The sequence below is a fragment of the Hydra vulgaris genome, chromosome 02 (genome assembly GCF_038396675.1).
Source record: "Hydra vulgaris chromosome 02, alternate assembly HydraT2T_AEP".
Taxonomy (NCBI): domain Eukaryota; kingdom Metazoa; phylum Cnidaria; class Hydrozoa; order Anthoathecata; family Hydridae; genus Hydra; species Hydra vulgaris.
In genome coordinates this window covers 72849564-72874686 of record NC_088921.1, presented here as the reverse complement: position 1 = coordinate 72874686, position 25123 = coordinate 72849564, and the positions used below count along the sequence as shown (strand labels likewise).

Sequence of the window (25123 nt, the reverse complement as noted above, 5' to 3'; positions counted from 1 at the left end):
GATGTACTACACCACGCAATATTCGCGTAATTCAAGTAACTTTGTATAAAACTGAAATAGATTTGTTTTAGATTATGCTTATTAAGTAAATCCCGTGACTGATATAGAACGCCAATACTTTTTGATATTTTGCTTCCAATATAGGCAATATGTTTATTCCAGGTAATATTTTCGTCAATGAGAACACCAAGAAATTTTGTGACTCTTTCGCGACTAACTTCTGTGTTTTCAATAACTAATTTTGGAAAAGAAATAGGAATTTTTTTTATTTTTTTAAAGGGTGGAATAATGAGAACTTTGATTTACTTGAATTAATGAAAAGTTTATTTGCATTGAACCATAGTGAAATTTTATCTAACTCGTTGTTCATTTGTACAAAGAGTTGAGGTATATCTTTTCCTGAAATATAAAAGTTACTGTCGTCAGCAAACATTATTGTTGATATATTTGTCGCTTCTAGAGATCATTCACGTATATTAGGAAAAGTAGACGCCCAAGAATAGATCCTTGGGGCACTCCACAAAAAATTAAAGATGAATTTGTTAGTTTTTTATTTCCGTTATATATGGACTGTGTACGTTTACTCAGGTAATCTGCTATCCACCTGCAGGGTACGCCTCTTATGCCGTGCATCATAAGCTTTTTTATCATTATTTTATGATCCACTGTGTCAAAGGCCTTAGAGAGGTCAATAAACACGCCTAAAGTAAATTCTCCGTTTGCAAAAGAGTTTTTTATCTCATTAATTAAGTGAAGTATTGCATGTTCAGTTGAAGTGCTTTTCTGGAATCCAAACTGTTTTGAATAGAATAAGTCATTATTTTTAAAAAATGCATATAACCTATTGAACATAATTCGCTCAAAAATCTTATAGAAAATGGAAAGTATAGATATTGGTCTATAGTTTCCAATATACGTTTTATCGCCTGATTTATATATAGGTTTTACTTTTGCTGATTTAAGTATATCAGGAAAGATACCCTCATTTAGAGAACGTTTACAAATTTTAGATAAAGGCACTTTTAACTCATTAAAACAGTCAATGACAATGTTGCTGTTTATACCATCAATTCCAGATGACTTATTACGTTTCAAGCTTTTAAAAGCTGTTTCGTATTCCTTAAAGGTTAAATTCTCATTTTTAAATTGATTTTTATTGCACTGTAGGTATTCCTTAAATGATTTATTTACATTTGGAATTTTTGCCGCAAGTTTAGGTCCTACATTCACAAAAAAATTGTTAAGTTCATTTGCTATGTTGTTTTCATTGTCAATAGTTTTATTTTTAATATGTAAGATTTTCGGAAAAGATTCATTGATTTTCGGTTTTCCAATTATTTCATTTAGTACTTGCCAAGTTTTCCTAGAACTTAGTTGACACTTTTCAAGTCGCTTTTTATAATAGTTTGATTTTGCAGTCATCGACATCGATCATCGAATTTCCAATTCTAGTCTTTAATACATTATCTACTAAATTTTTTTATCTATTTTCAGACATAGGATGTCTAAATGACATTTATTTAAACATAAAATAAATTCTAAGGCTATATTCTGTCCTTAAATATCAATAATAGAACCTAATTAGTCACGTTAAATCTTATATTCTTCTAAATCAAACAAGTTTTATACTTTGTCTTTGACATTTAAATTAATTCAATTAAAAAAAAAAAAAATTTAAAATATCTCCTAAAAAAAGCAGCTCAAGAATAGCATGATGATCCAGATATACTTAGAAAAATACCTTCAAAACAATTGAAGATGTTAAAGATAAATTTGACATTTCTATTACCCTATAAGTTAGCCCTTTACTTTTTATTGATGCCATATGGCATCATTTACTTTTAGAAATAAATTTTTTATATTCCATTTGCGGAAATCGATTATAAATGACCTTTTGTGCATATTCCACTCGGATGCAATATAAAAAATATAAAAGTTCTACATTTAGGCGGTATTTTGATTATTTTAAACCACTCGGTAAGTCATTTATTTTATTTTCAGAAATTTTGTTTTTACTTACATGATAATAAACTTTTAATTTTATACATTCTCTCAAAAGATATTATAGAGTTTAAACATAGATTTTGTAATGTTAGTTATGTACTTATAAAAAAAAATCTTTACTGTACTTTTTTTTATTATCCAGATTACGGTTGACTCCAAATGGAGTCACTGCCAAACAAAGTGGTCATTTTGCGGTAAATGAAACAGTGAAATGCTCACAACAACCATTGCACTTATTTTTACTTAAGCTAATTGATGCTCCTATCAAACATAATCAAGTTGACTTTTATGTGGTTCCTGGTCGTTCGGCAAAACGAAAAAGTATGGAACCAACTGGAAGTGGAAGAAAGCCTGCAATTGCAACACCATACGATAAATCAAGATAAGATCAAATTGGTCAATTGCCATTGCCTTCAGAAACTAAACAACGTTGTCGTGTCTGTAAAGGTTATATTCGTATTCAATGCGAAAAGTGTAAAATTCACTTAGAATAATTTCTTTAAAGTCTTTATTATAAAATAAAAAACTATCTATCGTTACTTTGCAATGATTCCAAATGGAGTCATTTAAAGTTTAGGCCTAAATTTCCCTAAAATTATTATTTTTTTAAATTAACTTTATTTTTTTATCCAAATCAACTCACAAACAGAAAAAATATTTTTTTAAAAAATAAACTAATAATTTGCTAAGTAAAGGGCTAATTAATTCTATAATCAGTTTTTACTGTAGTTAACTTAAGTAACTTAAAAGAAATTAATGTACATGCCAGCTATTTACTTACTATTTAATAAATTAATGTATGTTTCTGTAAAAGGAGTTGTTCCAAAAAAATTTGAAAACGGAGAACCAACTTAATAAATACTATTCATCTTGTGGTGGTGCTCTGTCAAAAGACTATTAGGATTTCTTGGATCTCCTTAATAACAAATAATAAAAAAATTATGCTTCGTATCATTTAAGGACTTGATATTCAAAGAAGTACTTTTTTTTAAATATGTGTGAAAATTGGAGAAAAAACGTCGATCTTTAGGATGGTGTCCAGTGTTCGACATTTTGAAATTTCGGGAGCTATACCCCTTTTATTTATTTTTGGATTTCATTCGCTCTAGGTGTATCGTAAAGATCAACTATCCCTTTATACAATAAAAATTTGAGATCAATAATTTATAAAACAACGAGTGAGAATATATATATTTATAAGGGAGTAGGTAGAAAAAAACGTCGACCATAAAGTTTATTGAGCGAACTGAGTGTTTCTGATGAAGGAAAAGAGACTTAAGCTTTATCCTATGAGTGCATCCCGATATAGTATTTGCATAGTTTACTTGACGATGAATAAAAGAATAATTTAATTGTGTTAACTGGTGTTTATTTAATATAATGCATTTAGCAACTTTTGTGGAGGTATTATAAATATGATAATCCTCCAAGAAAAATTTTTGTCAATATATACTCCAAGAAACTTTGTGATCTTCTCTCTTTTTAAGATTATATTATCAATTAAAAGGTCCTGGATGAGGCAGTTTTTGTTTTTGAGAAGGTGGATAGAAGAGAGTCCATATAGTTTTTTCAATATTTTAAGAAAATCAATTTTTCTTAAACCAAACAGAAACTTTTTTTTAACTCATTTGTCATATATTAGTAAAAAGCATATGAATATTTTTATTGGATAAAAATAAATTTGTGCCATCGGCAAAATTTATTATTATTAAGTTCTGATTTATGAAGATCATTTATGTATATTATAAAAATTATATGTAAGAGACATAGAATCTTTATTGTAACCAAACTGTTAACGGTTAGTAAGAACTTTTGAACCAGGACAGAGTTTAATCTTTTATACCATAAGACATTAGTTTTTTTAATAGTATTTGATGATTGGCGGTTTGAAATGCTTTGGAAAAATCAATAAACACTCCTAACGTTAAAAATTTCCCATCCACTCTTTTTATAAGACCCCACCTTATATTAAACACCTGAAAGTAGATCATGAAATTATCAACAAAAATTGTCCTTTGTACTATTTTGTCATAAATAACAATTTTTCCACAAACCCCAGTCAACCTCGAAGCGGCCATGTATATAAGTATTATTATTGTATATTATTATGCTATGTATTAGTATATTATATCATCGTTGCTTTCTTCTTCTTGTTTGCTTTTTCTAGCTGATTATGTGAAAAAGATACATCAGTTGTCTCTTCATTAATATCATCAAAATCTTGTTGAAGTTGATTCAACATTGGAACAAGACTGGCTTCGGCAATTAGTATATACTGTTGAACAAAATAGCCCAACTTTTTTGTAGCTACATTTTGCACTAGAACCCTTTTTGGAATTGCAAAAGCTGGTGTTGAGAAGTCTTACTGGAGCAGGTGGAAGTAAAGCTTGAATTGGTTCCAATGTATTAACTATTCCAACCCCAGTGTGAATTGTCCAGTTGACAGCCTGGCCATACTTGAACTTGATCGCATACTCGGTATTTCGGATAATCAAAAACTTTGTGATGAATATACTTTTGTTGGTTCCCAACGGGCATTGCTTTTTAAACTTTAAAATATTAGTGTAGTATATATTTTGAAAAATCATCCCGTCGGATCATTGTTATATTAGAAAAATTGTTAAAAGTTGGTGGGATGGTTTTTATACATTAAACAATTTTAAAATAATGTTGTTTTTGTGAACATCCTAGTATATATATATATATATATATATATATATATATATATATATATATATATATATATATATATATATATATATATATATATGATTTCAGTGTAGACATCGTGTATAAGAGTGTATGTTATATTAATAAGAAAACATCAAGCAATACGAATTCTCTTAATACAAATAATAATTTGTTTTGAGAAATTTTCACTGGGTTATGGATACCAGCATCATCAGCTCGTAAAATATTACAAAATTTTTAAACGTTATAACACAGTTTAATAAAAAAAAATTTTTAACTGACGTCAGCAGTTGAATGGCTTCTTTTTTCGTTACGCAAAAATATAAAAAATGGAGTCCAAAATTTAGTTTTAACAAATTGCCCATTATCGAGATTTATTCCGCCATTCTATGGGAAACATTGGTGCCTTTGTATTTCGAGTGCTTCTCGTACTTTACGGTCGAATTTTTTTGTTTCAACTTTAAGAGTTTTAATTTTCTCCCAATTTATTTTTTCTGAGCAAAACTTGCTATGAGTTGCAATCGCTGACTGATGATGTTTGCCATCATTTAAACTTTTTTGGTGTTGTTGAATTCTTGTTTTAATTTGTCTAGATTTGTTTTTACATGTTAATATTGTTCTTAAATTAGGATTTGATTTAAAAACTACTCTATAGCCAACTTTTCTAAATATTTTCCTTAACTTTGGTGATAGTGAAGATATCCACGGTAATGATACTGTTGGGAAAGCATTGTTCTCGGATTGAATTCTATTGTTCTTTACGTAGCGTTTTTTCCTAATTTGATTTTGAATACTTTTTAGTTGGCTTTCGGTGTACCCATTTTTATTAAAAACTTAAATAAGAAAGTTTATCTCATTTTTTAAATGTGCAACACTCCATATGGAGTATGGCCTGTGAACATAACCTTTGAATATTGCGCATAAAGTTTTGGGGTCGTGATTCGAGTGCGGTTTTATTTGAACATTTGTAATGGCTTCTTTTCTGTAGACTTTAAACTCATACTTACCTTTGCTGTTATTTATTATTGTTATATCTAGGAAATTCAGAGTTTTGTTATGGTTTTCTGTATCAATTGTGTATTGTATTGCAGGGTGTTGTTTATTTAAGATTATTTTGAATTTCTCTGTTCTTGGATGTTTGAAAATCTAGCATGGCTATCATCGACGTATCTTAGATAGGATTTTAAGTCGAGAGGAGGATTTAATGTCTTTGCAATTTTGAAGGCATTTTCTTCGTGATGTTGCAGAAAAGATTCTGCCAATACAACCATGAATGAAAGACCAATAGGACCGGAAACCTCCAATTCATGAATCTCGTTGTTCCACAAAAAATAGCAACGATGTAAACAAAGCTCTATAAGTGTTTTTGTTTCTGATATAGTAAGCTTGGTAGAACATCTGTAGGAATCATCTTTATTTAATTGATCTATAAGAATTAAAGTAGCTTCTTTAAGTGGAATTGATGGATAAAGGTTTATTACATCGAATGAAACTTGAACTTGGTTTTTGTCTACATTCCACGAGTTTGCTTTGTTAATAAAATCAAAAGAATTTTTCAAACGTGTTTTATTTTTATTTAAGATAGGTTGTATTGCTTTAACTAAGTAGTTAGATATTCCATAATTAGGTGTGCCGATAGTTGATATAACTATTCTCATAGGGTAAGCTTTTTCAGGCTTATGAGCCTTAACTAGACCATACAATACGAGGTGGGATTGGATCACTTGGATATATACTGTCATATTCTGCTTTTGAAAAATTTTGTTTTTTATCAAGTTGTGAGAGATAGGTTTTAATTTTTATAACATAACTAGAAGTAGGATCTTCACTTAAAACCTTTGTTTGACTAATTTGATCGCGAATTCTTTCTTAAGCTTTTTTGTGTTCAATTCTCACAAACCCATTACACTTATCAAACGGATATATATCGACAAGTTTGTTTTCCTTAATTTTCTTTAGAGCTTTTCTTTGCTCTCTTGTTAAGTTTTGACTAATTTTTTTACTCATTTTAAGTTCTTTTAAAACATTTTTTCTCAAATCCTGCGCACTTTCAATTTTATCGTTTATTCTACCTTTAAAGCAAACGACTCTGTTGTGGCGATAATATTCATATAAAGGATATGTTTTAAAGAAGGTACAAAGTTCGGACCAAGATTGAGAAGATCATTTTGGTTATTAGAAATTTCGGTATTGCATAGGTTCAAAACAGCGTTCTTAGTATGTGTAGTTAATTTACCGTTTTTAATTTTTTGTTTATTCTTAAATTCGTTTTGAAGAATATTAAACTTTTTGAATAATCTTTCTTTTGATCTTATTAACATTATTTCCCGGGCTTTTTCAGTAACATGTTCAACTTTTTCATAGTCTTTTTCATCAAGAGTAGATTTAAGATTTTCCTGAAGGTTTTTTGTTTCAGTTATAAAGATAAAATACCGTTTTTTAGCATCGTTTTTTAGACAAATCAAAATTTCAAATCGAAAACGAAAAACAATACTCATTGCTCTATTTGTACTTACAGGACTGTTGATACGTAACGATTTCGGAATAATCTTGTGCTTTTCGCACTTTTGTAAAAATATATATTGGTTTTTGGATTTAGCTACCGACTTTTTTAATAACTGTAACTGTTCAGTTTGTTTGTAGATATCAGCTCCGTATTTAGCTGTAATATATGATTTCAGTGTAGACATCGTGTATAAGAATGTATGTTATATTAATAAGAAAACATCAAACAATACGAATTCTCTTAATACAAATAATAATTTATTTTGAGAAATTTTCACTGGGTTATGGATACCAGCATCATCAGCTCGTAAAATATTACAAAATTTTTGAACGTTAAAAAACAGTTTAATAAAAAAAAAATTTTTTTATTAAACTATTAGTAAACAAATTCGTATTGTTAGATGTTTTCTTATTAATATATATATATATATATATATATATATATATATATATATATATATATATATATATATATATATATATATATATATATATATATATATATATATATATATATATATATATATAAACAAACCAAGGACTATTGTCATCAAATTACTCGACTATAAAGATAAAAAAAAAATTCTGAAAAATGCAAACAAATTTAAAGGTTTGGGAGTATTTATAAATAAAGATTACTGGGTCGAAACAGCTTTAATACGAAAAAAACTATTTCAAGAAAGAAAGTTGCACAGGAACAGTAGTAAGTATTTTACTATTGTTTGCGATAAATTAATTGTAAAGGATATTAGGAATTCAAACACCATTTGATTTGTTAATCTAATATTATTTATACTTAAAATTACTCTTATTTAAAATGGCTGGTGAAACTGACAGACAGTTTAAAACATTTGAAATTAATAATTCAACATTTTTAAATCTAAACTCGGATCCTTGTATGTATATTTATTAATAATTCATTATCAATCTATGAAAAATTTACGTTCAACTACTAAAGATTACAAATCATTATGCGTGGAAATTGTTGATAAAACCTCAAGATTATTGTGGTTGTCAATGTGCATGCGTTATAGACCGCCTTTAGGAAACAATGCGTTCAAAGATCACATTAAAAATATAATTAAAAAAAAGCAAGCTTAAATAAAAGTATGTATTTCGTTAGTGACATTAACCTCAACAATTTAGACTATGACATTTATAAGTACATTAATATATTCATAATGTCTTTTTTTAATCTGGTTTCATTCCAGTAGTCAATAAACACACTCGAGTAGCAAAGAATAGTGCAACATCAATAGGTCAAATTTCTACCAATGAACTACAAAAATAACTGGAATATTTAAATCGGATATTTCAATCACTTTCCGATTTTTATTATATTAAATAAATGCAATAAGCCTGATTCTCACAAAAGGAAAGTAACAACACGACTAATAAACGACACCTCCATTAAATCTTTTCATAATATTATATCATTTAAAAAATAGGATGAAACAGATAAATCGTATGATATCTTCTTAGCTAAATTTCCAAAACATTAATATAAAGCATTTCTCAAAGGTTCAAAATTAATAAAAGTAAAAACTCTTTTAAGCCCTTGGATAACAAAGGGAATCATTAAACCTTCAAAAATAAATCAGCGATTTTATTGCAAATATCTTTAAAAAAGAACACTAGGAAATGAAAATAACTAATAAAACTATAAACGTTTATTTGAGTCAAGTTTGAGACGTTTAAAACTAATAACTCAAGGATCCAAACTTGGTCTACTTATTTACACACACACACACATACTTGTTATTATTGACAGACTTATTACACAAGGATACATACTTGGTCCACTTTTTTATATAATATAGATAAATGATCTTTATAAATCATCTAACTTAACAACAAAAAATTTGACACAAATTTATTTTTATCCAATAAAAATATTAATATGCATTTTACTAATATGACAAATGAGTAAAGAAAAGTTTCTGATTAGTTTAAGCAGAATAGATTGTCTCTGAACATTGAAAAAATAAAAAAAAACTCTTCCATCCAACTTCAAAAAAACAGAAACTGCCTCATATCATGCTAAACATTTTAATTGATAATATAATCTTAAAAAGAGAGAAGGTTACAAAGTTTCTTGGAGTACATCTTGACAAAAATTTGAATCTAGCTGTATAAAGAATTCCATAGGAATTCTTTATACAGCTAGAAATATATTGAATAAATACCAGTTAACACAATTATATTATTCTTTTATTCATTGTTATATAAACTACGCAAATACTATATCGGGAAGCGCTCATTGGACAAAGCTCTTATCCTTCATCAGAAACACGCAACTCGCGCAATAAATTTTAAAAATCGCTTTTCTCACACGAAACAGCTATTTGAAGCAATTAATATTTTAAATGTGTATCTGTTAAATGTTTTTAATGTTTTATGCTTTATGTTTATATGTAAAGAAAATTTGTTACTAAACGTATTCCAAAATCGTTATAATTTGAAACCAAAAAACAAATCTAATCTATGCATTAACAACATTCTTATCGCTCCTTTTTGCCAAAAAAAAGGACCAGTTTTTTGTTTCTTATCGAGGTCCTTATCTCTGGAACAAAGTAGTCTAATTTTGATTTTTCTACATTGACTAAATTGACTTATACTTCATTCAATGAGAAACTTAAAAAATTGTTTTTTTTTACAGAAAATATCTTTTATTTTTTTTTTTATTGCTTCGTTTGACAATTTTTTCTAGTAGTTTTTTTTGAATTTAATACATAAAAGTGTATTATTTAAATTCAAACTTGTATTTTTTTGCTAAGAATATTGTTTTTACCTTTTAGTATTAGTATTATTTTCGTGATCTTCTGGAAGTCCTGCCATAGTACTATATATTTGGTTTTTTTTTAAACTTTATATTACTATTCAGAGCAAATAATGAACAGTACTGGTTCACAAAACATATGGCGCGTTATTAAGGAAGTAATTGAAAAGAAAAATTTGAAGAGAAATAATCTTCCAAAAAATCTCAAATTAAATAATAAATTAATTGTTAATAAATCTATGGTGGCAGTAACACATAATTATTTTGTTGGTAATGTCGGTAAAAACTTAGGCGCTAAAATTGAACCATCTCAAATTAGCCTTCACTCATACGTGACATCTAATAAAGCTGTTATGCCTAATCATGGAGTTTATGGAGGAATAAATTTATATTAGGTATCTTTATTGATCTAACTAATGCGTTCGATACCATAGAGCATAATATTCTTCTATATAAACTTAAAAAAATAATGTCATCATAAATTCTAACTTAGCTTGGTGTATGAGTTATTTAACGAATAAGAAACAATGCATTTTATAAGATGGTGAAAAAACGGATTTAATGACAATTACCTGCGGCGCCCCAAGGATCAATTCTAGGTTTTTTGCTTTTATTTCCCATTTTTATAAATGACTTGAGTAAATTTTATTGAGTAATTTTGAATGGCATAATTTGGTGTCTCTTTTTTGTACTAGTTTGATTACCTTCTTATCAGCTTTGTTGATCGGAGATACAGGGTTGTCATATTCTAAATGTGGACTTACATAGAGTGTTTTATAGAGTGCTTTAAGCATCGATGGATTCCAATACCTGAACGTTCTTTTGAGTGATGCTAGTGCTGCACTAGCTTTAACTGCTGCATGTTTCGATTGTGCTGCCCATTTTAGTTGCTTGTTATTAAGATACTAAGATCTCCTTCTTGGTTGGAAGACGATAAGTATATGCGAATGTTGTCTTACTGCTGTAAGCTTAACATGTGATCATAAGTTATCGTGTTAGATGATTTTTTGATCTTTTTTGGTCTTTTTTTTTAGTAAATTGTTGTCACATTTTCTTCTTTCTAAGTGTCAGGTATATTACCTGTTTCGAATGATGATGTTATCAAAAAAACAAATGGGCCAGGCTAATCCCGTGGCACTTTTATTGAGAACATATTGGTTTATGTGAGTCAATCGCTTTTTGCTTTTTAAACTGTTTTAGTCAAATTTGGTCCTGTATCCAGCTTTGAAGAATGCAGATTCGAATTGTTTGTTAAGGCATTCTGCTTTATCAAGTAGTTATTATTTCTATGCTATTTATTTTCAGAGGAGTAACTGAAAATTTTGCTTTTTTTTACTGTTAATGTATTGGTATACTATTTTTAGCTTAGATTTTGAAAATAGGACAAGTTTTGATTCATTTTTTTTACGGGCAGTAATGATGTTTTTTTAGAGCTGCTTGCATGTTGTTTAATAGATTGGGATAATAGATAAGCGAGAGTTGGTGGAGCCGGCTAGTAATTTGAACCAATGATTAAATATTTTTCTGGTTAAAAATTTAATGTGTGTTGGAAACCATTTTGCTTTGTTTATAAGATGATGTGGTTCGGATTGGTACAAATTTGGCTAATCCTTCTTAGTAGCAAAGGCCAATAAGTTTATTTATTGCAATGGGATTATTTTTGTTTTTTCCGCCACTCTACCTCTGCAAAAAAGTTGCTTAGTTTTTTAGTTGCCTCTACTATAGTTTGCTTTGGTTTAAAAGATTGTTAGGATTGATTAGTGTTTTGAACAAAAACATCCAGTTGAGCGTGCAATGAAAGGTGTTTTTGATTGAGCTTCCGAGCCGTGGACCATTGTTGATTTCAGTAACTGTAGACGGACAGTCAGTCAGCACTAGATCGAAAATGTTTTGGCCTAAGGCAGCGGTAATGATAGACTTTAGGAATTCAATGGTTGCTTTAGTTTTTTGCTTGGTGCTGCCACCAACTTCTGTCCATATTATATCGATCTTGTTGAAATAAGCAACTTCTTTTTTTAAACTATTAAGGTGCTTTAAGACGTCCTAATGGTCTTATCAAAGAGCAGCGCCACATTGAGAATAGTATTTAATAAGTTGGCTCTTCGTTTCCAACCTTACCGATAACGTTCATGTGCTTCGAGTGGGGATCGATCTTGCAACACTTTGATTACGAGTCCAATGCTCAAACCACTGCGGCACGGCTGCATTAAAACTACTCGGAGATCCATACTTTAAACCTTATATATATTTATTAGTTACTAGGTTAGCAGAAATTAAGCTACAGTAAATTGATTTATTTAGTTCTTTATTTGCAGGTGGCTCTCCATAAATGCAACAGATGAGGAATTTTTTCTTTTGTAAATATTGGCAACACCACATATGACCTGAAATTTTTCTATAAGTTCAATGGCATAAAATTAGCTTGGATGTTTTCTTTGCATGTGCATGTGTTATACATTTTAAGTTATTCTTTAATTGCTAACAGTTCTGAACGCAGTTTTGTTGGATCTCTTCTTGTTGTTGTTGTATCAATGGTTTCAGAGTTCATTGCTTGAAGCCTCAGATTTCTGTTTAGACATCTTTTTTAGAATTCCATTTCTTACAACATAGAAAGATTTTCTTCCGTTAATTATTTTACAACGTCTACCCATGCTGTCCTGGTGCTTTATGTTATCGTTTAACTCATTTCTTCTTTCTCATTGTTTTTTCTTGCTACTCGCTGAACTCTAGTTTTATTTGCGTTTACATAAACACCTGTGAATTTTTCGTGCTCAATTTGCGTACATTGACTAGTGCTAATTTGATTGATTCTTTATGTCTTAGTTCAGCTAGGATCATATTTGTTGTGGTTCTTTCTAGGCCAAACATTAATCGGAATGATTTTGCGTTTGAGGCATCGTTTAGACTTCTAGTAGAGTTGGTATTTCTTTTACTAATTGATTGTCTTTATTCTTTATTTCATCTACTGACCCCTGCACTGTGGAAAACAAAGGTCTGTTTTGGATCAAAAACCAATAACTTTTTTGTTATTGATGATTCAACGTTCAAGTTTTGCACAAATGTAAAGTAGTATATGACTCTTCTAATGAAATGTTTTTTATAAAAAAAACTAATACAAAATTCAAGAATGAAAATCAAAAACTTAAAAAATTTAATTTATTTTCAAGTAAACGTGTTGTTTTTAATTGTATGAAAAACTTTAAAAGTATTAGAAATGACAAAAAAAACATAAAATGCTAAATATAGAAATATTTAGAATAGTAATAAAAAATGTTATACAGTGCAAGAACCAATGCGGGAATGTGGCAGGGCCTAATTGGGAGTTGGGGGCTTGAATTCTTTTGAACACTAGGATCACCCCCTCCCTCCAATAATAACATTTTATGGTTTTTTTTTCCAAAAATGTTGAAAATAATCTTAAACTATTGAATAGCTATTTTGAAAAGAAACTAGTTTTGGGGTCCTGTGTCTTAAGCCCGCTAGTTTTTAAGGCTCTTAATAATCTGTAGTGTAGTCTGCCTAATAAACTGTGATTTAGTGAAGCAGATTACCCCAAAAAATCTTCCTAAAAAAAGTGGTGCAGTAACTTTTTGTTTATTTGGGCTTTATCTAAAAACCTTAAAACAATCATAATTAGATAGATTTTTACAATTAACAAAAAAAATTAAATGTTTGTAAATATTGGATTGCTTATCACTTGTAAGGCTCATTAATCCTTGTTGTCAAGTGTCTGAAAGTTTCTCATAATCAACATAACTTGCATTACGGCTAGCACAAGAAAATTTGTCGACAATATTGGAGTTCTGACTCAAAATTTTTTTGTGGAAATTGATTTGTTTGTAAAATTTGTTATGTCTTTGTCAAGTATTATTAATTTTATATGTTCGATCAATTAAACAGCGTACTAAACGAAGTTTAAAAAAAGTGGGAGCAAACCAGAAAATTTTTTTGAAGAAGTCCTGAATAAGTTTTTTTGTGATAAACTGATGTACAAAGAAAAGTAGACTTTTTTATAAGAACATCTTAAAATGCAATTTGACTATCCGGTTCTTTTTCCGTAGTAAATTTTAAGTTTTTATATTGCCTATTATAATGATCAAAATTATTCTGAGCTTCAAGTCCAGAATTAAATAAAGCAAAAATGTTATCAACGTAAGTTTATAAAAAAAAGTTGGTATAGAGGATGAGCATTTTTTAACGCATTTTTGTTCAAAAAATCCCATCAAAATATTAGCTAAAATAGGTGCTAAAGAAGAACCCACGGCAACTCCATCTACTTGGTCATAACTTTTTTCGTTAAATAAAAAGTGATTACCGGAGGTTGATATTTAAAGTAGTTTTTTAAATTGAGTTTTAGAAAATAACATTTCGCAAGTTTTGTCTTTAAAGAATAAATCAGTTGCTATATTTATAGTTTCTTTAAGAGGAATATTTGTAAACAAACTTTCAACACCATAGGAAACTATAAATTAGTGAGCTATATCAACTTGTTTAAGCTCCTCAAGAAAAGAAAAGGAGTCCAAAGTGGAAAATTGTTTAGGAATATGAGGAGAACACAACTCAAAAAGATGTATAGCAAGATTATAGTTATAGGTACTAATTGTTAAAATAATAGGTCGAAACAGTGTAAGAGAAAAATCTTTAGATAGTTTGTGTTATCTTAGAAAGAGCATATATTTTTGCTGTTTGTATACCAACAAGATAAATTTTACTGAAAACGTCATTTTTAAAACATTTCAGTTTTTAAGTTTCCTAAAATATCCTTTTAAAGATAATACTCTTTAAATAGTAAGGTCTTCTTTTAATTCTACAAACTTATTTTTATTAATAAAGATGTTATGTAAAGATTTTATTCAATCTATTCAATTCAATTATTCAATACAAATTTTTTTTTTCTTATCTCTCTTTGTTTATGAAACACATTCTAAATTTGAAAAAAAATTGTATTTAGTGATTTTCTACTAATATATATATATATATATATATATATATATATATATATATACATATATATATATATATATATATATATATATATATATATATATATATATATATATATATATATAGTATATATATATATATATATATGTATATATATATATATATATATATATGTATGTATTTATATCATTATCATGGCCATCCAACTTATTTAATTTGAGGTGGGGGGCTATAAAGAGTAGAGCTTGCGGCGCAATGCTTGCGCCTCAAGTTAAAACCAATAGAAGATGAAAATGGAATTAATAAAAATGCTGTAGAAGTAGTTGCAGGGCTAGCAAAAGATGTATTTATATATATATATATATATATATATATATATATATATATATATATATATATATATATATATATATATATATATATATATATATATATATATATATATATATATATATATGTATATATATATATATAAATATATATATAAATATATATATATATATATATATATATATATATTTATATAATATATAATATATAAAATATATAATATATATATATATTTATATATATATATATATTTATATATATATATAAATATATATATATATAATTATATAAATATATATATATATTTATATATATATATATATATAAAAATATATATATATATATATATATATATATATTTATATATATATATATATATATATATATATATATATACATATATATATATATATATATATATATATATATATATATATATATATATATATATATATATATATATATATATATATATATATATATATATATATATATATATATATATATATATATATATATATATTATATATATATATATATATATATATATATATATATATTAGCGACGGATCCAGGTATATATATATATATATATATATATATATATATATATATATATATATATATATATATATATATATATATATATATATATATATATATATATATATATATATATATATATATATATATATATATATATATATATATTGAAAAAAAAAATATTCTTGAAAAATTTCCTTGGATAATTTTTTTAGTGGTTTATTTACTTTTTTTTAGTTATTAAGGTGCTTTAAGATGTCCTAACGAGGTTGTCTCAGAGCACCGCCACATGGAGAATAGCATTTAATAAATTGGCTTTTCGTTTCCAGCCTAACCCATAACGTTATTGGGCCATTTCGCCGATCGAACTTGCAACCCTTGTATTACGAATACAATGCTCTAACCACAGAACTGCTATGTAGAATCGGTATTACAATTATTTTCGATTACTTCTACTCTGGCCGCTCAGATCAGGGATAAATAAAAACATTTCGATTGCATCTTTACGTTGGATATCTAGAACAACAGCAACACTTACAAAATAAGAAATGATTCAAAAAACTGGAGTCTTTTTTTTTTTGAATCTATGAGACACTTAATTCGCGAATCGAATGAAATTGTAAATTGTATAAATATTATTATTTATACCTTTTATATTAATGAAGAGTATTGGCAAGACATCGGCCTCACGTCCGTGTTTTATCAATGACACTTTGGTTGTTCGAAATTACCACACTAAGATCGTTCGTTATTGCCCCGTTGACCCAAATAAATAAAATACGACTAATCTATTGGGGTTGTATATACATACCCAATTTGACTATGAAATTTTGCAACAACAAAAAGGAATGGTTTCATTTACATAGTAGCTACTAAGTGTATAATACCATTCCTGCGCAGCTACAGTACACTACTGCACGTCTGGAACTCAGCGTGGAACCCCTTTCAGCAGGAAAAAAGAATTTGTCAACAATCGTTTTTTATTGTTTTTTTTCATGCCGTTATGACAATGGTCGGTGTTATCCCGCGTTCGCCATTACCATACTCTTCCCTTAAGCTGCTACAATTATTACAAACTTATTTTTAATCTAATTTGAAATCAAGAAATGCATTTAAATTGCTTTAAATAATGCGATTACAAAGGCTTTTAGAACCAGCCCGCTTCAAAGCTCTCTTATCTAAACTGTTATATAAATATTGTCTAATAATATATAATTTTAGGTATTAAATTCTTCACAGATTATTCCAAGCGACTCAAAATAAACTAAAAAAAACAAAGAATATATAAATTAATAAAAAAAAAATTTGTCATTCGTAAATAAACAAAACAATTTTTTATTAGTAACTAATAGCAACTGTTTTTATTAGTAACTAACATCAGCAGATAAAAGGAGATCAATACAATGTTGTAATTATGGGCGCCGTAATGGACAGTTTGTGACGGACGGCACATGGCCTACTATATTACACGGCCGTGTATGTTACATTTTAGAGGCCGATTCTAAGAGGCCTATTAACGTGGGGAAAAAAAAACAGTGAATATGAGGAAAATTTAAATTTTTAAGTTGCATACGATTACTGGTTTAAGCAGAGAAAAATATTTGATGTTAAATACAAACAAACTTGATATTTTTGTACATATATATATATATATATATATATATATATATATATATATATAAATATATATATGTATATATATATTATATATATATATATATATATAAATATATATGTATATATATATATATATATATATATTTATATATATATATATATATATATATATATATATATATATATATATATATATATATATATATATATATATATATATATATATATATATATATATATGTACATAATATATAGCAGCCGTGGCGCAGTGGTTTGTGCATTGGACTCGTAATTCAAGGGTTGCGAGTTCGAATCCCGACTTCTTAGAGCATTTAAAAAATATATATATATAAAATACATATATATATATATATATATATATATATATATATATATATATATATATATATATATATATATATATATATATATATATATATATATTACATATTGCTATTTTAGAAAGTTAATAAATGTTAAAGCAGTCAAATCATATGAAAATGTTATAGTTAACAAGTGTGTTGCATATGGTGGTAAAACTGGATACACCAGTTCTTTGGAATATATAAAAATTGCTTCTTTTAAATAATTAACAGTTGTTAAACCAATAGGTTCGTTTTGTAAACCGTTGTGATTGGGTGCCTTCACCAAACTCTGTTTTGTGTGAAAAGCATTTTAATGAAAAGTACATTATCTGTGGTATTAAACGCAAGTTAAATTAGAATCTCGACCCCTTTCCTGAAATTTTTTTAAGCAAATGCCTATAACGTCCTTCCACACTGCCATCACCTATTTCTTTGAGAAGACCACCTAAAATTCGTATTTGTCAAGAAGATGAACTCAGTTTTTTTTCTGAAAATGATAAAGTAACTCATTGGAACAAATTGAATAGTATACATAGTATTTTAAAAACATTTCAATCGTGTTATTTATTACAATTTAATATTTGATCCATTAACACATTTCCCATTGGTTCTTCAATCAAAATTGACTATTGTTTATGTGTAGCTTTGCAATTTAAGGTAAATAATATCCCACTTCCTCCATTAACTAGTTTGAGTATGCTAGAAAACTTGTATCATACATAAAAATCACAGCTTCCTCTAATAGAGATATACTTTTTGATATAATAAATATAATACTTATTGCAGATGAATTTTACCTTCAGAAACAGGCACAATATTGTAGTAGTGTCTATGTGGGGGCAGATGATGAAGGTACTCTGTACAATGGAATTGTTGCATTTATGATAGTTAGTTTAAAGAAATTTATTCCTTATATTATAAAAGCAATACCTGAAATTACCATAAGTGGAAAATGGCTTTCGGATCAAATATCAAATTCTATTAGTTCTCTTTCTCTATCTGGTTTTAAAATTCGAGGAGTTGTTACTGACAATCATCAAGCCAATGTAAATGCCTTCACCATACTTATGACATGACAGTGCTCAGATTGTTAAAAATATCCTAAATAATTTATCACACTCGAAAAAATTTGTCTTTCCATCATTCACATCCAATATAAAAAATGATTCTATAAATTGTTCAGCTGGTTATATTACTTGGGGAGGATTTCATCATTTGCATTCTAAAGATGAACATCTTCAATTTGATTTAAGAAAAGCTCCAAAAATTACATATCACAGTCTTCACCTTGGTAACAAAAAGTAAACTGTTTTTCTTGAACTGTCAATTTTCGATAAAAACTACAATTGCAAGCTTTAAAAGTTATTTTCCAGAACGAAAAGACGTTTGTGTTTTTTTTTCTTTTTTTCATAAATGGTGGACTATTTCAAACTCAAAACAACAATTTAGTCAAAATAGACTTGGTAATGCAAATATTTGTAACGATGGTAAAACCACTTTTTTTAGGCAATTTACTGATTGGATTGAACTTTGGCAGAAATCTCCATATTTTACCTTATCGAACTAACATCATCTGCTCTCATCACAAATCTGCATTCTCAAGCAATGCTTATAGATGACCTAATTATGAAGGATATTTGTATGTGCTCACATCATGCCTTCAAAGTGACCCTATAGAGCGTAGATTTTCACAATATTGGCAGATAAGTGGTGGGAGATTTCTAGTAAGCTTACTAGAAGTTTAGCATTCAGAAGTTATTTTAGCATGTCGATCATTAATTAAGGAGAACGTAAATTTTTTGGAAGAAGATTTAAAGAGCGAATCTAATAGCATATTTAATAATGAGTTACTGACAATAAGATTTAAACAAGATTTAAATTCAAATGAGATATCTGAATCAGCTCTCTCACCTGAAACAAAAGAGGTTACAACAACAATTGCTAGTTATATAACTAAAAAAATGTTAAAAAAAAGCAAATGTAATTATTGTAAATCTATGCTTATTACAGGTACAAGCAATGCAAATACTTGTCCCCATCTACAACTACTTTCAAGACGTTTTCTAATTGTACCTTCATTTTCACTTAAGGATTTCACATGTGGATCTTTTTCAGTCTTAAATAACCTCTCAAATTTAATAACTAAACAAGGTGCAAAAGTCAAAGATGCATTAGGCTTTGTTTTATCAAAATACTTTCCAACAGTTTGTTTTATTTGCTTCTAAAATCATAATTTATTTCTTTTTTAACAATCTACAGAAACTAATCAATACCACTGTACAAAAAGATGCTGATAAGACTTTTAAAAGTAGACAGAGAGAAAAATAACATAAAAAAAAATTATCATAAAAAATATAAAAATAGATAAAAAGAAAACAAATAATAACCTTTGAAAGCTTTGTAAATTCCCATTTTTATTGTCTATTTTAATATATATACTATAGATATATAACAAATATATATAATATACATAGATATATATGTTTATAAATACAAAAATCAATGTATGAAAATAAAAAATGCCAGTTTTCTGGGAATACTTTATTATTCGCACTCATAATATTATATTCGTACTATCTATTTAATCTCCAGTGTTCCATAGTCCAGATGAGATTTAATCCCTCAACCACTTAGCCATCTTATTTATAAAATAGGCCTCTTAGAATTGGCCTCTAAAATGTAACATACACGTGTAATATAGTAGGCCATGGACAGCAGATATCCATGGCGCGCTAGAAAAAATAAGTGACCAAAAAAGAACAAAAAAAACAAAGATGCTCTACATCGAAATCTATCAAAATCAAGGGCGCCGATCACCTTTGCTGTCTTTAGGAGGCGTGAAGGCTCACGGCACCACTGGTTGTAATGACTTCTACTACTACTAATAAACAGCAGGTTCTATTTTTTTATTGAAAAGATAGCGTAGAATCTGTGCGCTTACAATTATTTGCGTCCTTTTATTTTTATTTGTTTAATTGTATTATTAGTATATAGTATTATTAATTGTTTATATATAAAATATTTTGCGCCTCTAATTAAATATGTTTATAAACATACTTAATTAGAGGCGCAAAATAAACAAAAAGCTGGGATATATAAATATATATATATAAATATATATATATAAATATATATATATATATATATATATATATATATATATATATATATATATATATATATATATATATATATATATATATATATATATATACAAATAAAAAAAAGTAGAGAGGGAAGTATTCGATTCTACATTTAAAACAAAAATTATCAATACAGTTCAATATTTCAATTACGTTTACAGATCCGTAATGCGCGCTTTGATGCCATCTAAATAAACTAAATTTATATAGTAACAATATATTATAAAATAATATAAATCTACTATTTTTTTTTTTTAATTGCGTTAATATTTATAAATATAATATCTAGATATTTATCTATCATAAACCTCCCATATGTTTGGTGGAGCCGGGAATCGAACCGCGCGACACTGCTAATACGGCCTCAAGGAAGCAATCGAACAGCCCGCTTAGCAGCCGATCTATCCCGGCTCCATTTTTAAAATATTTATTTATTATATTATAAATTATATTTATGAAAAAAATTTTTAGGAAAACGGCTATAATTTCTAAAGTCTGTATAAAAAAACGCTTCTTTTGAGACCTACGTAGAAAATAAAATGTATGCGTAATAAAAAAAAAATGTCTAATAATGCTAATAAAGATGTGGGCCATAAAAATAACGTTTTATAAAGATATATGGTTAGTTCAGTATTCAGACGGTCTAAAAAAGGATTTTTTCTTTAATAATCAGAAACACTATCGGAAGGAGAATTATATCTGTTGTTGTTTGATTGAAGTAGGGGAACACAGGGCAGGATGATGAACGTTTTGAAAAACATCTATAGCTCAGGCAATACGGGTCCGTATAAATAAAATGATAGTGATACACAATTGTTAAGCGTCACTTATATCTCACAAAACAGCCATATAAGCTAAAGATATCTTCTGAAAAACTAATTAATTAAAGTGTACGTAAATTTTCATCTTGCCCCGTATGCGGGACAAAATGAAAATTTTCTTCTGGCAACTTTAAGGAATCTAAACTATTTGATATCGTACAGTGCCCCAAACCTTAAAATCATAAAGATAGTTCGTAAATTACGATAGATAATATATATATATATATATATATATATATATATATATATATATGTATATATATATATATATATATATATATATATATATATATATATATATATATATATATATATATATATATATATATATATCCTTGTTGCAGATTATATCATTCAATCAATATTAATTACTAATTTTTTAAAAAATCAAAATAAAAAATAATTTTTTTAATAAATGTTAGAGGACATAAGCTTATTTGTTTTTATATAGAACTCAGATTTTTTATTTAACAAACAGTCTTGGTTGGCGAGATTATTTCAAATTTTTCTTATAGGCACAATAAACATTTTTTGAAAATATTATTATACGCAGGTGCTGTTTTAACTTTTTACTTCACCATCATTCACCCTCAGTTAAGCCAATATATTGTTTACTAGGTACATTCTTGGAAGAAACAACACATTTGTATACTAAGTTTTTTGGTAAACATTTGCCACTCACTCATTAGGCAACTACTTTTTTATTTGCAATTACAAATTTCTTGTAAAAATAAATAAATATATATATATATATATATATATATATGTATATATATATATATATATATATATATATATATATATATATATATATATATATATATATATATATATATATATATATATATATATATATATATATATATATATATTATTAAACTTCAATTTATACCAAAACTTACAAAATATTCACCAGATGTAGTTAATGTTTAAACTAATGTGACTTTTCACACATTTGTGGAATTTCACATTGATGGAATTTGATGACACTATTGTAAGGCATTATAAAAAGAATTCTTTAGAGGTGTTTATTTTTGTATCCTTGTTGCAGATTATAACATTCAATCAATATTAATTACTAATTTTTTAAAAATAATCAAAACAAAAAATAATTTTTTTAATAAATGTTAGAGGACATAAGCTTATTTGTTTTTATATACAACTCAGATTTTTTATTTAACAAACATTCTTGGTTGGCAAGATTATTTCAAACTTTTTTTATAGACACAATATACATCTTTTGAAAATATTATTATACGCAGGTGCTACAATTTTCTTGTGAAAATATATATATATATATATATATATTTATATATATATATATATATATATATATATATATATATATATATATATATAAACTAGTAAAAAACACTTATCTAGCTTTATCTTTAACTTTTAGTTTCACCATTTCTGGATTCTCAGGGAGCTTCCTAAAGTTCCAGAAATGATGAAACTGAAAGTTGAAGATTAAGCTAGATAAGTGTTTTTTACTAATTTATTACAGCTCTGTTCATTAAGAACATTGAGCACTCTTTGTAGAATACACAAACTCAATTTGCATATTTATATATATATATATATATATATATATATATATATATATATATATATATATATATATATATATATATATATATTTAATTATTATTTATATATATATATATATATATATATATATGAAATAGTAAAAAACACTTATCTCGTTGGCACCATTTCTGGATCTTCAGGATGATCCAAAAATGCTGAAACTGAAAGTTGAAGATAAATCTAGATAAGTGTTTTTTACTAATTATTACTCAGATATTAAAAATCAGGTATTAAAAAAATTTAATCAAAGCCTAATATATTGGTTTTTGCTGATAAAACAAATAACATTTACCTATTAACTACAGAAAAGTATCAGAAAATCTTATGCGATAATATAACTAATTCTTATGCAAAAGGGCCTATAAATTTGGAAAATGAAATTAATTTAGAAGCCCAATATATTGTTTAAAAAATCAACCAAGAAAATAGAATTGAATCAGCTCATCAATATTTAACTTCTAAGAAAATTCCTATAAACCTTACAAAAAACTTAATGATAAACTAATTTATATTATTATTAACTGAAACCACCCACCTCAAATTCTAAAACAAATACGAATTTCAATTAATGACAGGCTTAACCAAAACTCCTCCAATGAAAATGTATTTAACTTTTCCAAACGTATTTACGAAGACGCCCTTAAAAAAAATGATTTCCAAAACTTTGAACAAAAATTTGACTCCGAAAAAAAAGGCAAATATAGAACTGGAGACACAATTTGGTGTATCCCCCGTTATAGCAAAAACGTTTCTACTAACATAGGAAAAGCTTTTTTAAAACTAGTTGACAAACACTTCCGCCAATAAATTGCATAAAACTTTTAACCGAAATATAAAAGTTAGCTATAGTTGCACAACAAATTTGGAAAAAATTATAAAAGTACACAATAATGCATTATTATATAAAAATGGCAAATTAAATGACAAAATACAAGAAAATTGTAATTGCAAACAAAAACATATTTGCCCAATGAGTGGTAAATGTTTACCTCTCAGAACTCAAAGTTATGTAAAATATATTTTCATAATTTGAAACTTTATAATAGTGCAATAATAAAGTATTCTAAATATGATACTATAACACATTTCCTATTTAAATTAGAAGTAGTCTAACGATGTTCAAATAATACATATGTGTAATGGCGTATTCAAATAGCTTCTATAGTTAAAGTTCATTGAAGATATAATGTTCTAAGTAACAAATTTATATTATATGCTAAATTTTACTAAGTTATATGAGGGATACAGTAGCTATGCAAGAGCGATATGATATTCTAAGTAACAAATTCATATTATTTATCAAATACTACATTATATGTTGGATGCGATAGTTATACAAAGGAATATGATATTCTAAACAACTAATTCATATTATATGCAAAGATTATAATGTTATAATAATCTTCGCGTATATTTTTGATTTGACGAAAACTAGAATTAGGCCGAAACAGGCTGCACTCCCATTTGTAAATCAAATGAAATGAAATTTTGTATTTTTTATAAAAAAGGTCAATCTATATGTTAATAGATTTTGTGGTTATTTTTATAAACAAAAAATACTATAATTTTACGTTGTAAATCTTGGTGTGATTCTATGAATCACTGCTCCTAAAGTTATTAAGGGTCTCACTTAAAATTAAAGAGTCTTTAATATAATTTATTAAACTACCCATACTAAAAATTTGAAGTATATCTGATGTGCGCATGTTGAGTTTAATTAAATATACAGATTTGAAGCGTTTTTATCCTGAGTTCGCATATCAAAAATTTCGCTGATCACAAGGTAGTTTT

At 26.9% G+C, this 25123-nt stretch overlaps 1 protein-coding gene across 1 annotated transcript; it reads right to left on the bottom strand.

Annotated features, from left to right (window-relative positions):
• Window positions 1-6758: 6758 nt before the first annotated feature.
• LOC136076307 (uncharacterized) lies at window positions 6759-7385 on the bottom strand. Its single transcript, XM_065789782.1, has one exon. The coding sequence runs from the start codon at window positions 7383-7385 to the stop codon at window positions 6759-6761; it is 627 nt and encodes a 208-aa protein (XP_065645854.1).
• Between the last annotated feature and the right edge of the window lie 17738 nt (window positions 7386-25123).

Excerpts from the sequence above, each read along its gene's own strand:
- LOC136076307 (XM_065789782.1), bottom strand. The coding sequence starts at position 7,385 with ATGTCTACACTGAAATCATATATTACAGCTAAATACGGAGCTGATATC.